The sequence below is a fragment of the Phaenicophaeus curvirostris genome, chromosome 5 (genome assembly GCF_032191515.1).
Source record: "Phaenicophaeus curvirostris isolate KB17595 chromosome 5, BPBGC_Pcur_1.0, whole genome shotgun sequence".
In the NCBI taxonomy this organism is placed as follows: Eukaryota; Metazoa; Chordata; class Aves; order Cuculiformes; family Cuculidae; genus Phaenicophaeus; species Phaenicophaeus curvirostris.
In genome coordinates this window covers 27297332-27313083 of record NC_091396.1, presented here as the reverse complement: position 1 = coordinate 27313083, position 15752 = coordinate 27297332, and the positions used below count along the sequence as shown (strand labels likewise).

General features: G+C 47.1%; 1 protein-coding gene across 4 annotated transcripts in view; it reads left to right on the top strand.

The window, feature by feature from the left end:
- Window positions 1–13269: 13269 nt before the first annotated feature.
- Window positions 13270–15752, top strand: part of MAPKBP1 (mitogen-activated protein kinase binding protein 1) — a 97705-nt gene continuing 95222 nt past the window's right edge. The window contains exons 1-2 of one of the 4 annotated variants that reach the window (XM_069857937.1): window positions 13270–13290; window positions 13851–14192. In XM_069857937.1, coding sequence (XP_069714038.1) covers window positions 14079–14192 — 114 coding nt within the window. In that variant the 5' untranslated portion in view covers window positions 13270–13290; window positions 13851–14078. Of the gene's footprint in view, window positions 13291–13633; window positions 14193–15752 lie in introns of those variants that run through there. The other 3 variants (XM_069857938.1, XM_069857939.1, XM_069857940.1) reach the window with 3 other exon arrangements.

Here is a 15752-nt window from a genome sequence, read left to right as displayed (position 1 = left end):
TCATGTGTTTTTACTTAGGAGGACAACAGGGTGAATATTGAAGGAATATATTTTACAGCGCTGGGTTGGCTGTGATGAGCCACAGGCTGCTGACTGGCTGCCTTCCCCCTGGTTCTGGGAGTATTAGCTGAAGCTATTTTGGTTGTCTCCCCAAGGGGAAGGATGTAATTACCTTCTTTTTGCAATTGCGTGTAATTTTCTCCCCTCTATCTAAAAAAAAACACAATTGAAACAGAAGCAAAAATGAACTGTGTAACAAGTTGATAACCTATTAATTCTTTCATCAGACTGAAAGCAAAGCTTGAATGAGTCTAATGTTACAAATCTTCCTGTTTTTTCATGAATGTTTCTCTCAGGGAAGAGTGCACTCTCCTCTTTGCAGAAAGCTGCAACACCAGCATAAACCCGGTTTGTTGTCATAGCAATGTCAGTAGTTGCCTTATCTCTATGCCAAATTGTAGGCACTCAAAGGATTGTAGGTAAATTTGGGTGGTAAAGAATCTCTGGAGATCTGTAGTCCAGCCTCCTGCTCAGGTCAGCGTCAGACATTGAGATCAAACCAAATTGCTTAGAGGTTTCTCTAGCCACAACTTAAAAACCTAAAGGGATGGAGATGGTGCCACCTCCCTTGGCAATGTTCCTCGGCTGTTACTACCAGCATTCTAGCTTTCCTAATTCCAGTCATCCTGGGAATAGTGTTTGGGTTTGCTGTGCATTTCACATTTATTCATTGTACTCTGTATTTTTCACCACTTTGTGTCTATCCAGGAGAAGAATTTGCCTTCCACTTCATTTTCTTTCTCTGTCTGCAGGGTTACTACACCTTGCTTCATTGCTCATGAACATACTAGTGCAGGCCACATTGCTATCTTGCGTTCTCTTGTCTGCTGAGGTTTTTCATAGAATCGTAGAACCATTTGGTTGGAAAAGACCTTCGAAATTATCAGGTCCAACTGTACCCGTCCTCTACTAAACCATATCCCTCAGCTCATCATCTACCCATCTTTTAAGTACCTCCAGGGATGGTAACTCAATTACCTCCCTGGACAGTCTGTTCCAGTGCCTGAGAACCCTTTTGGTGAAGAAGTTTTTCCTGATGTCTAAACTGAAACTCCCTCTCCACAATTTGAGGCCATTCCCTCTTGTCCTGTCACGTATCACTTGGGAGAAGAGACCAAGACCCACCTCTCCACAACCTCCTTTCAGGTAGTTGTAGAGAGCAATAACGTCTCCCCTCAGCCTCCTCTTCTCAAGGCTAAACAACCCCCGTTCCCTCAGCCGCTCCTCATAAGACTTGTTCTCCAGCCCCTTCACCAGCTTCATTGCTCTTCTCTGGACTCGCTCCAGAGCCTCAACATCCTTCTTGTAGCGAGGGGCCCAGAACGGAACACAGTATTTGAGGTGCGGTCTCACCAGTGCCGAGTACAGGGACAGAATAACCTCCCTGGACCTGCTGGCCATGCTGTTTCTGATACAAGCCAGGATGCCATTGGCCTTCTTGGCCAATTGGGCACACTGCTGGCTCATATTCATCTGGCTGTCAACCAACAATCCCAGGCCCTTCTCCGCTAGGCAGCTTTCCAGCCACTCTTCCTCATGCCTGTAGCACTGTGTGGGGTTGTTGTATCCCAGGTGCAGGACCTGTCACTTGGTCTTGTTGAACCTCATACTGTTGATCCAACCTGTTCAGATGCCTATCCTCAAGCAGGTCAACACTTCCACCCAACTCAGTGTTATCCACAAACTTACTGAGGTAACACTCAGTCTCTTCATCCATTGATAAAGATATTAAACAGAACTGGATTGAACACTGAGCCTTGGGGAACCCCACTTATGATTGGCCTCCAGCTGGATTTAAGTCCATTTACCATCACTCTTTGAGCCCAGACAGACAGTTTTTAACCCAGCAGAGGGTGTGCCTGTCCAGGCCAGTGGCAGACAGTTTCTCAAAAAGAATACTGTGAGAAACAGTGTCAAAGGCTTTACTGAAGTCCAGGTACACTACATTTACAGCCTTTCCTTTGTCCACTAAGCAGGAAATCCTGTCACAGGACGAGAGCAGGTCAGTTTGGCAGGGCCTACCTTTCATAAGCCCATGTTTACTGGGCCTGATCCACTGGTTGTCCTGTGTGTGCTGTCTGATAGCACTCGAGATGATCTGCTCCATGACTTTCCCTGGCACTGTAGTTCCCTGGATCTCCCCTTCAGCTTTTCTTGTAAATGGGCGTAACATTTGCCAGCCACCAGTCAAGTGGATCTTCCCAACTCAGCCAGGACTGTTGGAAAGGAGTCTGGTGAACATCTCCGCCAGCTCTCTCAATACCCTGGGCTAGATCCCATCTGGCCCATAGACTTGTGAATGTCTAATTGGCCAGGCAGGTCTCTACTGATTTCCTCTTGGATCATGGGAGCTTGTCCCTCTATTCTGGCTCTCATCATCATGACATCTGAAGAGTTTCTCCCATGAACTAAAGATCTAGCTATATTTTCATATTTCCCTCTCTTGCAGTCAGTCATCTTGCCAGATGACTAATTGACTGAGTTTTCTTGTATTTGACATTTGTTTTCTGCCCACATTAGCCCTGCTTTAGGAAAGCATCCTTAGTCAGAAGAATATTTTGCACATTAGCAATGGGAGCAAAAGCATATGTACATCCAAGTTAAATACGCGCTTGACCACTCTTCAGATAGACTTACAAGCACACAAATGTTGCCATTAATCTCAGTCCTTCCTATTTGGTGTCATCTATGTAAAGTGCACTGGCCTAAAGAAAGCAGAGAGTGTGCCCTTTTGCATATGTCCTTGTCCTGAAGGGCACTCATTTGCCAGCTCTCTTTTGACAGGATTGTTTCATGAGTTTTGTGTTTCACTCTTCTTGTCTCATATTTAGTATACCATGCCCCGAGGGCAACTGCTGTCCAAGGTTTTTCCTGTTTAATTGAATTACGGTTGCCATTGGTCGTGGAAAGGTGAAATTTCATTCTGTGTGGTGAATTCTGCAAGCCAAGGTACATTACAGAGGAAGGGCTCTGACTCTCAAAGTCTGTGTCAAGGAGCCAGGGGTTGAACTAATGGGGATTTTAAAAGGGGTTTATGGTAACTTGTTTCCCTCCTTCCCAAGGAAGTGTAGTTGGAGCTGGGTACCAAATTCAAGCTCATCGGAAAACCCTAGCTCCACATCCAAGTGTGACAGCTTTTTTTTGTGCCTTTCTCCATGCTGCCTCTCTTCTTTCTGGCCAGTTTCTCCGTGGAGACAGAGTTGTGCTTTGCCTCAGACAAAGTCCTCCTAGCCAGTCTTTCCAGAGAACCCAGTACAAAAGAAGGTGCTGACATAAACCATGTACTTCTAGGTAGCACTGAGCAGGGTACTGGCACTGGATCTGGAAAAACACAAACAGATACGGTGCCAGCATTTCTCGTATTTGGTTTCTAAGCAGCCATGAAATGCAGTTTGCATTTCAACCCCTGTGCCTCATTTCAGCATCCCTGAGATGAGAGGATGGACCCTGATGCTCAAGGATGGCACAGAGCTAAGCCCTTCCCTATAAACTCCATAACAACTCCTGAGAGCCTCCACACTGACCTCTGAACCAGCCCAACATACGGGCCTCGACACAGCCCTGCCTGCAGAACGGCGACACGGAGCTGGGCAGAACACTCTGTAGGAGGGTCTGAGACATAGCAGGAAGGTTTGGGAAAAAAACCTGTCTTGCAAGGTTTTGGTTTGATGTTTGCTTTTTGTTTTTAAGGATGTGAAGGGCAAAAAGTAGAGCAAGTAAAGCCAACGTTCATGAGGTATCATGATCCAGGCAGGACTTCATGAGGACAGATGGGGAAACTGAGGCAAAAGGCAGCGCTTGCAACCTGCCCAGATGAGTGCAACATGAGAGAAAGTGAGAGTGATAACTTGCATGCTCCATTGCATTTCATAGAATCATAGAATGGTTTGGATTGGAAGAGACCTTAAAGATAATTAAGTTCCAACCGCCCTGCCATGGGCAGGGACACCTTCCACTAGATCAGGTTGCTCAAAGCCCCGTCCAACCTGGCCTTGAACACTTCCAGGCAAATGGCAGCCACAGCTTCTCTGGAAAACCTGTTCCAGTGCCTCACCACCCTCATAATGAAGAATTTCTTCCTTATATCTAAACTAAAGCTATCCTCTTTCAGTTTGAAGTCACTATCCTTTCTCCTATCACTACACGCCCTTGTAAAAAGTCCTTCTTCAGCTTTCTTGTAGGCCTCCTCTAGCTTCTGGAAGGCTGCTATGAGGCCTCCCTGGAGCTTTCTGTTCTCTAGGTTGAACAACTCCAACTCTCTCAGCCTTTCCTCATAGAAGGAGTGCTCCAGCCCTCTGATCGCCTTCCTGGCCCGCCTCTGGACCCACTCCAACAGGTCCATGTCCTTCACATGTTGTGGGCCCTAGAGCTGCACCTCACCAGAGAGGAGCAGAGGGGCTGAATCACCTCCCCCAATCTGCTGGTCGCACTTCTTTTGATGCAGCCCAGGATATGGTCGCCCTTCCAGGCTGCCAAGGGCACGTTGCCAGCTCATATTCACCTTTATTTTCCAACATTCATACTTGAGCCATAATGGGAAAGGCAGGGTTGTGACATGAGAAGAAATTTAGAACATCATCAACATGCTAAGAGCGATTGTAGGAGACGTAGTGAGCAGCTGCAAAAATTAATATAAACGGATGGATTTCATGGCTTGTAATATAGTGCTTTGACATCACTTGTCATCAGAGGGACTTTCATTTTTGTTTGCTCAATTACAGTTTTGCTATAGCTCTTTAATTTTGCTGACAGTAGTAATAAAAAAAGGCATCCTTGGAGGACAGACAGCCATAGAGCACATGCAAGCTGTAAGATCTGTCATGCTGTCTTCTTCTCAGTGCAAACCCAAAGCTGGCTGAATTCAGGTGTACACTGTCAGTTTGCTGAGAATCACCAAGAGCAAGACTAACTCCAGCCAGGGCACTGTCTGCTTTGGGCTTGCAGAGGATATTCATGGTACATTTTTCTCCTTAATTACTGCTCTCTGCAAACATAAGGCACGGGATGAAGGCAAATTAAACAAACAGGCTTATTCAGGTCAATTACAAAAGTATAGGCTAATTGCAAACAAAGTGGTAAAACAGGAGCAGACTGGGCTCAGAAGAAAACAATGTCAACAGTGACCTACATAATCTGGAGAAGGGAGGGGGAGGTGAGAGAGCAGGCAGTAGGGAATGCACAGCTCAGCACAAGAGGGGTTTGCACACTTCTCTCCTTTCAGATCCCTGGCAGGGCCAGCCAGCACACTGAGTGCTCTCCCTGCAGTCTGCACAGAGCTGGCCTAGACGCCTAAAAACCTCCGAGGAGACACCAGCCAAGTGATGCAGAGGCATTGTCCCCATGTGACATTTAGCCCTGCAGGAAGCTGCAAGACCTCTTCCCTGGACCTCAGGGAAGACCTGGAAAATAACACCACCCCTGCTCTCGATGCAGAACAGCCCTGCAGTGAAAATGCTCTTGCTTAGGCTGCTAGAGGGAGGACAAGTGAAGGACAATCAGTTGCGTAGACACATGCTGGAAAACGTATCTTGTGATCCCTTTCTGTGTCTGTAACAGTAAGGAGCTCTCTTTAACCTCACCTGACCTGACATAACCCAACCCAGCCCAGCCTTTCTACAGGAAACAGGCCCTTGGGCCATCTTAAAGCAGTAAAGGCACCAACTTTAAACCTCTGCTCAGTTAGCCCTTGTGAGTACCTTGTGAAATGTAGTTGTTCTTGACTATGTTTCATAAACCCCTTAAGACCACTGCCAACAGACTGAAGTGTGTAGGTGTCCATACCTTCACTGCAAAATGTTCTTGGGCCCAGAACTAGAAAAGATTGACTGCTCTAAGGGATACTTTTATCATTCCTCCAAAAATTCAATGGTAAATTCACCCTGTGCTTCATGTTTCCAGACAGCAGTAATTAAGGAGAACAATGGAACACAAATAACCACTACAAAGGGGAACAAGGATTTGGCATCCCGTATTTAAGTACCAGCTCAGTCAAATGCTTTCCTATCCCGTGGTTTTCAGCTCTGGACTCCCCTTGCAAGTAGGGATCTGTGTATCCAAAAGCCAATCTCCGTGTGCCTGCCAGCCCTGGCGCATGGCCAGTCACTGGGAGTCAGCCCTCTCCATCTGCATGCCACTGTTCTTGTCTACCCACATCTGAGGTCCCAGCTAACTACTCTCTAAAGCAGACAAAACTCATGGAAGACTGCAGTTCCCTTGTGGGCTTTTGAGATTGTCAAACCATGTGGTCCTGCATGTAAATCAGACCAGACTCAGTTAGAGCTAAGCTTAAAGAAACTCCCATGGATTAGCTTTGGTAATGTGTCGTGGCTTATCTGACCAGTTAAAACTGTGATGATTGGAAGCTCACATGACTCAGACAGTGTCCAGGCTGTATTTTGCCTCAGTACTTACTTTATGTCCTCTTTCATAGCCTCCATGTAGACAGCATGGACCACGACACATTTACGTTCAGCAGCTACCGCATGGTATTCTGATCCCCAGCTGCTGTAGAATGAACACAGACAGGACTTGCTTCTGGCAAAACTTTAATAGGGTTGTAACTTAATTTACCTCCCTTCACAAGCTAACGTGTGTGTGGGCCAGGCCACAGCTAGTGGGGGTAACTGTTCACACATAGTGCTGCACTAGCTGAGAAGCTGGGGCTGTGGCATCACTCTTGGAGAGCTGCCAGCCAATGCAGTGCCCTGGCTTTTCAGCCCCTACAGCATCCAAGTGCTGACCAGGCTCCCATGAGGACCATTCACAGCACGTGCTGCCCAAGGTGGCTGTGTGCTGCAGCCATTCCTCCAGGCTTAAATCAGCTGGCCCAGGTTTTATTTTTATCAGTCATATCTGCCAGCTCACAGCCAGCTAGGAAGCATACCTCGCTGCACACCGGATGCGCACAAGCCTCATGTACCAGGTGAGTCAGAACATGGCTTTGGTTTGACATCTGAACAGACACAGGTACATACTTTGCTAATTACATTAAAAATTGTTTTAAATGAGGGCATGGATTTTGTTGACCCCTTGAAATACAGGAGTGAAATATAAGTGGACTAGTTCACCTGTTTCAATAGCAGAGCCAAAATTTAAATGGATTTGTAATTTTTTCCCTCAGTTTAGGGCACATTCTTCTAGCTCAGAAAAAAAATTATAAGTGTAGCTGTGCTTGGGATTTCCTAGTACATCTGTGCACCTTTTGCCTTATGACAGCAATTTTCCATCCTTGGTAGACACAAGCCTTTTCTAAGCAGCATCCTCCTGCCTTCAGTTGGGTCTTCTACACTACACATTTTGTTTGTACTCTCCATGGTTTCTCTTTTATCAGCACCGTTTCCTGGCAGCCAGCTGAATGGCATTCATGCATGTATATTTTTCTTCTTTTAAAGCTCAGCTGGGATCTGTTATACAAGCATATTCTTCCTGGATACATTATGAACCATAAATGTCTACATGACTTTTCCATGGGAACATGTGAAGAAAAGATTCCGTGTAACTGCTGGCTGGAATCTAAATATTTCAAGATAGGTACCAGGAGCCTGATAAAGAGACCTGGGCTATGGCTGGAAACATTTTCCAGAAACTCATTCTGTTTACCCCTTTTAGCTGTGGCAATAAAGGCAAGAGAGAAAGGGGCAAAGCTCACTGGGGGGAAACAGGTCAACAAAACCAACCAACTCTGGTTGGGCTTTATCGTATGACTTGCTGTACATTGAACTTTGGGGACCTTTCTGTGTCCTGTGAAGAATTCTCAATGCATTTTGCTAGGGCAAACTCATAGCTAATTAAGAGGTTAATAATGCAATTATTATTAAGCTTGCAGTTGATTTCATAGTTGGAGAAAGATTGAATGTAAAATGTCCTCTATATACTACATGGTAGCTGCTTTTCTCCTCATGCCCTCCAGCCATCTAGTTTCTCATATAGTAATTTTTATTCTGGACTAGGCCAAAGCTGTTTATCTTTCCTCCTTCACCCTCTCTCCTCGTCTGAGTGCCTGCTGTTCACTGTTCTAACAAGTCAGCAGGTGGAAAAAGGTCTTAGGACCCTGCTGAGTCAACATCCTGTGAGGCTGAAATCATAGACTAACTGGAAAGCAGCACCATGGCCCTTTGAAGGTAGAAGGGTAGACAACTCTTACAGAATAAGACTGAATGTTCTTCTTCTAAAGCATTTCAAAGTTTCTGGGAAAAACATTCTCTGTTCTTCACTTGGCCTGGAAACTGCTCAGAAAGCAGCAATGAGCGTGAGGAGCAGAATGCCTGTCCCCGCTATTTTGGCAGATACACATGAACAAGTTCAACCCATACTCTGAGCAGTCTGGAAGCTATGCATCCGCACAAGTGTGACGCTGATCCCTGACTAACTCACCTGGTCTGTGAGCTGGCCTTAATTGCTCATGCTGGCTGCCACAGCTTCCAGTTTGGAGCTCCCTCCAGTACCAGGAAGGCTCCACCGTGTCAGTGTCTGAAAAAAATGAAATCCTTTCTCAGATCTGATCTGAAGCTGACCAAGTAACCATCCTGGCGCATGGCTGTAGTGCAGTCTCAACATGTTGGGGTTTCAGAGGGAAAGAGCACCTTGCTACCCCATCACAGGGTGCTTGGGCAGTGATCAGTGGCCCTGGTGATGGGCCCATGGCTACCCTCACCACGTCAGCACGGCTGGCTGGAGAGTTGACTCACAGTCCCTGCCTGGCTGCAGCAGCTGAGAAAAGCTTTGTGTGTAAGGAGAACAAGTTCATGGAATGGTTTTAAAATCACACTGAGAGGGCTCATGTAGCACTTGCTCTGTTGCTTTCTGTTGTCTTTCACATGCTCTTTGTACCGCGATATTTTTGACTAGGAAAATAATTCTGTTTAAAACCACTTCTCAAATGTTCCTTTTGTGTGGAGCCCTATAGAAGGATTATGGGATTATTTGCAAGATGCTGTTTCTTAGAAAAGCACAGAGGATTTCTGCAACAGAAAAACACATTTTCAGATACTTCATTACCTAATGCTTAAAAATACAGCATTTAATTTACTGAGGCATCTGTTCCCTCTCATTATTTATGGCATACCTCAGAAGACTACTTTAAGAACACATAATTCAAGAGCAAATGCACCAAATGCCGAAGAAAAATGGCATAGTTTATTCATGGTACATTGTCTTTTTGTGGCAAGGAAGAACTCATGACCTCTAGGGTGAAGCTGAAAATCTTGTTGCCTTTGGTTATCATTAACTGATCCCAGTCAAGATGCTGCCTGATGGAGAGGGGCCCTACAGGAACACACTGTCAAGTGTGTTCTGAATTAAAGCTGACCAATAAAAGAAGACAACAGCAGCACAACAAAAGGAACAGCAGGCATCAGTGGGGTCAGTGAACACAGCAAGAAGCACACACACCATCACAAGCCCCATGTGTGTAACTTCTATGAGCTTTGAAAGAAGAAGCAACAAATGACCTGCCAGCCGATTACCAGTTTGACTGCTGCTGTGGGAGTGCTCACTCTGGACACCATCAACGACAGCAACACCAGGAAGCATGTCATGAAGCAGTGAGTTTACCAATTGCTTCTAGACATGCCGCTGGATGAAGACTGGAAGTTTATTTCTTTTCATTTCGAGCTATTTGGTGTGCATTGAAGGATAGGACTGGGAGAACAGAAGCCATGCAGGTGAGTATCATCATCTCCAGTTTCATTCAAACTAAAGCGGTAGTAGACATAGAGTCAGTGCAAGGGTTTTGCATTAACCTTCTATAAGTCTGATATTACCACTGGAAAATCGGGCCTTTCTAATGATGAAATAGGTGTGTGGTAAGACTTGTACTGCAATTCCTAGAGGAAGCTGGTGATTCCTGTTTGTTTTCCTTTAGCATTAATAGGATCAAAGAAAAAAAAGAACAAGCATTTGTATTAATAAAACTATAGAAAAAGTTTATTTTAAAATCACTGGCAAGATCCTTCTCTTTAGCATCAACTAAAGATCTCTGTGTCATTTCATCCGGTTCAAAAAATAACTAGAAAGGTTGCATGCTTTAGTCAGAAAATCAGAAACAGCTGTTCCCTGTCCCAGTTCCTTTCCACTGAATTTATAAGTCTACTGATGTTTCTGAGTTACCCTGTCTCTTCAGTCACTTCACAGATACAAAGAATTGTAATCACAAATAACATTATGCTGTTCTCAGCTTTCAACAGAAGAGGAACAATGCTAGCTGCATTTAAACAGCGTCTCCCAAGCAATCTCAGCTGTCCCTTGTTTTCAAAGACATCCCTGTGTTCTTCCTCAAACGTGTGCATGTTCTTCCCAAATGTGATGACTCTTGATGTTTTACTGTTGAACAGCAGAACTTTAAGAACTATCAAGTCTTTTTTTCTCCTGTGCAATGCCAGGTCCAAGTCCTGTTCAGGCTGGTGCACGTTTTTGACTCCATGTCCAGTGTGAATAGTCCCACTCGCTAGAATTCATAGTCTGGATAAAACTAAACGCATCTGTAAATCTTCATAGAAGAGGGGGTTTATTTTTGCAGCAGCAGCTCTGGTTTCCCTCACGAATTTCTCATCAGCCTTAGCAACAGGGTACTGTTATTCAGCAACAGGACAATAGGGTCGGTAGGAATGGACAACATTTACATTTTCTAGAAGAATCCTTTTCTTATGTGCTATATCTTGTGCTGCAGGCCCTGTCTGGGGCTGCAAGCTAAGATACCTAAATGATTATATGATTCTATACTTAAATTTCTAGCTGCCATGGAGTTCTTTTATTTTAGCAAAAATTGCAACAGTACCAACTCTTGCAATTTTATTGTAAATCTCACAATATGTGCTATTCTTTGGAAAGCCCCAGTTCCTGGAGCCTTGTGACTTTTTGTCAAAGCAACAAGCATGGAATTCTCTATGGCACCTGTTATCAAAAATAAAGCCTAACAAAAGTTGGAAACTGACATTTTAAATTAACTTCCTGCAGGTTACTATGATGTGCCTGGAGCTGATTGACAGAGATTGTAAAGAAGTCCTGCCTTCCTGCTAAGGGGAAAACCATAGCCCATACGTGGAATGTTTGTCATGGTAAATCTGTGCCTGAAATTCAGCAAATTTTCATGAACTGTACGCATGATTCTACGCATGTTCTGGCTTTGCATTAGTCACTGAAGATGCAGCAGTGACTGAAAACGGAAAAGGTGGGGAAGGCAGCCACTATAGGAAATGGGGGGCCAGAGTGATGATCCAAGGACAGAGAATAGGCTGCAGTAAATGGAACTAAAGTCCTGACAGCACCTGCGTCCTTAACATAACTTTTCCACCCTACAAAATGCTGGTCCCCTTTCTCTCCCTTGGGGCTTTGCTGTGGAGATGTATGTTAGGCCAGTGTGGACATGTACAGTCTCTTTGAACTCTTAGAGACTAAGAATGCTACATCCTAAATGTACACCCTTTAATAGCAACTCAGGCTTGGTGACCAGTGAAATCTGCCTCACCATGTTGTCTCATGTGGGTAGTACCTGCCACAGCACGGTAGCGCATCTGTTCCCGTTTGGGAAGCACATGAATCAGCACAGTGGCTTCTGAACTCTTCCAGGGGAATGGCTATTATGCAGTCCTAGGCCAAAACCTTCTTGCTGGCCTGATGTACCTTTGCTTCTAGGCTCTCACCTGCTATGAGCCAGCACAAAAGCATCCAAATTTCTGACTCCACGGGCTCCATCCCCACAACCTGATGTAACAGTGGGCTGTTGGACTCTTAGCAAAAACTTTAGAGATCTGAGGGGAGAAGGAGCTCCAGGACCTCTTCATAAGTGGGAACCAACCACAGCTGCAGGAGTCCTACTGTGCCACGGTGGGGCTGTGGAGTCCTGTGGTCATCCAGTGGCACTCAGCTCAGATGCTATGGGTTTGGCTTGGCCAGCAGCCTCTGCATCCGCTAGCTCTGTGCCAGCTGTAGCCCCAGTAAGGGATCCAAATCCCAGTGATTTATATCATAGGAAAGTTTGGGTCGGAAGGGACCTTAAGATCATCCAGTTCCAACCCCACTGCGATGGGCAGGGACACTTCCCACTGGATCAGGCTGCCCAAGGCCCCATCCAATGTGGCCTTGAACACCTCCAGGGAGGGGGCAGCCACAGCTTCCCTGGGCAACCTGTTCAACACTCTCATGGTGAAGAAATTCCTCCTCACGTCTAGTCTAAATCTGCCCCTCTCCTCATTGCCCCTCGTCCTATCACCACAGGCCTTCGTGCACAGTCTCCCCCCAGCTCTCTTGTAGCCCCTTTCAGGCCCTCCGGCCCCGCTCCCTGGCGAGGCTCTCGGACAGCCCTGCAGGGGCCGCCGCTGTGGCCCCTGCAAGGCTGTCCGAGAACCCCGCCGCCCCGCCCCTTTAACCCCCTCCACGCCGCAACCCCACACCGCCTCCCCCCGCCACCGCCCCAGCTCCGCGTCGCGCCATGTCCCGCGCGGGCCGCCGTAGCGCGGCCGCCAGGCCCGGAGGGTGGGGTGGAGCGGGGCGCACGGCCCGGAGGCCGCAGAGCAGCCCCCCTCGCCGCCACCGCCTCTGCGGGGCTGGCCCGGCCCCCGCCCCGCCCTCAGGGGCGGCCCGCGCCGCGGCCCCTCCTCGGGGCAGGCGCCTGCACGGGGAGGCGCTGCGGGGCTCCGCGCTCCCGGCTCCAGGTAGGGGAGGTTAAGCCTGGCGGGTTGGGGGTGAGGGAGCGGCGCGTCCTGCGGGGAGGGGGTCGGGGTTGTGCTGACTCGGGCCTTTCTCTCCCCCTCCTTCTCCCTCTCTCTCCCTCCTTCTCCCTCTCCCTCCTCCCCCCTCCCTCTCCCTCCTCCTCCCTCTCCCTCCTCCTCCCTCTCTCTCTCTCCTCCCTCTCTCTCTCTCCTCCCTCTCTCCTTCTCCCTCCCTCTCTCCTTCTCCCTCCCTCTCTCCTTCTCCCTCCCTCTCCCTCCTTCTCCCTCCCTCTCCCTCCTTCTCCCTCCCTCTCCCTCCTTCTCCCTCTCCCTCTCCTTCTCCCTCCCTCTCTCCTTCTCCCTCCCTCTCTCCTTCTCCCTCCCTCTCCCTCCTTCTCCCTCTCCCTCTCCCTCCTTCTCCCTCTCCCTCTCTCTCTCCCTCCCTCCTTCTCCTTCTCTCTCAATCTCTCCCCCTCCTTCTCTCTCCCTCCCCCGCCCATTCTGCATGGGAGCTGTGAGAATGATTTGCTACAGGCACAGGGTGTATCCCTCTTTCCCCCTTCCCTCTGGGGCTTTGGAAAAGGTGAGGGGTTTGGCCTGGGATCTGTAATCATTGGCAGCTATTGCGGTTCCTCCTTCATCCCCTTTTTAACAAGGGTGTGAGGATGTAAAATGTTATGTGTCTTTATTATCAGATATCGCCTGCTGTACAGATGTGTGTGCTTAATGCAGAGCTAAATTTGTGAGCGTTAAACACTGCCTCGTGTTTATTCTTGGTGTGCTTCTGGGACTTGGCCTTTCGTGATCGAGTACAGCGTTGTTTTCCAGGCTGTGAAGCCTAAAGTGGAATGGATGTGTGTGGAGCAAAAGTAAGTGGCTGGACAGACCCTGTTAATGGACTCCAATGGTGAGAATCTTTGTCATAAGATGGTACTGAAGTGTAAAATATCTAAATTTTGAATCTGAGAATTGGTTTAGATGTGCTAATTGATACTGTAAGGATGATCATTTTTGTGGAAGCCTCTGAGCCTAAGTAATACTCCACCCCTCCTTATTGTAAGCTCTTGTATTTGACATTTCTTGCAAAGAATGAGGCTGGAATTTATTGTGCATGGTGTATTGACCCACGGGTGCATCTTTCAGTTTAGATTACTGCTGATTTGATCCTCTGGAATCTGCAAAAGGAAAGTCTGCCAGCCTCTGTGAATAGCTTTGCAGTGTAACAGGAGTGGAGTTCCTGAGCAGGATCGCCGAGAGATGTGAACGACTGTAAGCAAAGCTGAGCACATCAGTATTTCTGCCTCAAACCTGGGCTCGTTCCCCAGGCACAATTTGTGTGTGGGGTGAACACCCTCTTGGCACCTGGAGATTATGTCGGTTGAGGGGTCTACAATAACAAGTCGGATCAAAAATCTACTTCGCTCCCCTTCCATTAAGCTGAGGAGAAGCAAGCCTGGGAACAAGCGTGAAGATATAAGCAGCAAGGTGAGTGCTGCATGATGCAGCCAGCATGCTCTGACTTTGTTGCCCGAGGTCCCATCTGTACTAACAGCACTGCTTTTGGAGACCTGGTGTCACTGTAGGGTAATGCAGAGCAACTGATATATGTGACCATAGCCTCTTGTGTAGTTAGCATCTTTACTGTGCTTCAGATCCTTGCTAAACCTGGGTACCTCTTCTGAAACACACTCTTTTTGCTTGTGTGGTGTGTACCCAATCTGTATTGGAAGGCTTTAGGGATTTACCGTGCTGCGGTGTAAGAAGTTGTTACAGATGACTGGCAGAAGATATGTAATGCTGCCTCTTCCTCCATGTTTCCAACTGCTAACCTGGGCTACTGGCAGCTAATGATATGCAAAGGCTTGTTCTGTGTAAGCAATTGCTTTCAGCCCTGCAAAGAAGTGTCCCATATGAGGAAGGGTAGGATGATCTGAAAGATGGAGGATGTGAGATATCTGTTAGAGGTGACTGTTCAGATGGGGTCTGCATCTGGATACATGTTCCCCAGCCCCCTTTACCTTGAGCTTGTCTTATCTGGGGTATAATTGCTTCTGCCTGAAAAATTCATCGTTCTTTTTGGTGTGATGGAGAATTCCTGACGATCACTCCCTGGGAATTGACTGGTGTAGTGAGGAGAGGAAGATGACTTAACCCTGACTGCAGAGAGAACAGGAGCTGGGTGGCATTGCCTTGTTCTGACAGCAGGTGCCTCTGAGTCAGGGCACCGCATTCTATCTCTGCCACTGATTCACTTGTAACCCTGGGCAGATCACTCGGACTTTGCATAACTTTCTTTCTCCATAAATAGAAAGCTTAATCCCTCCCACCTTGTGAAGACTCACTAATAAATAAGAAATGCTTGTAATCCATGACTGCAAAATGCATTCATTTGTCTCAGAAAAGTAGTGCAAGAATGAATAGTGTGTAAAGGCAGCAGGGGAAATAAATGACAATTTATCTAAATGGCCTGTCCCCAGTGTGAAAACCTGTCCTCAAAACTGTGGTTCAGTTTGGAGGACCCCTGGGGTGGCTGTTCAATACCAAGGAACACCACATTCTCCCCTTGCAAAGCGATCAAAAAATCTGCTTGGCTTCCTCAAAGTTGTCCAGAGTCCTTGGTGTTTGTGCGTGACCTCGGGGTGTGTGTGTGCATGCATGTGCTGCATTTAATGCCAAGGAAACGTGCTCTATAGCTGTTCCTGCAGAGCAGTGAGTTGATCTGTATTCTGTAGAGACCTCTGTCTAGAGAGCTAAAAGCCTCCTATACAGCTGGCTCTGATGTCTGCCCACTCCTTTTCAGAGCTGGGACCTGCTTGAGCCCTGGGTGTTCTCTGGTACCTGGTTCATTGTTTTTTTTTTTTTCCTTGCTCATGCCTTTTTGAAGAGCTCCACTGTATCTCTTGCGCTATCTCCCAGTGTGCGGCCACGCTGTCTGATCCCCTGAGGACATCATGGAGTCATTCTACACCACCAAATTAGGGTCTGAGGGCTCAATTTTGTGTATATTATTAGTAAAAGCAGTTAATCAGTGAGATGCCAAGGTGC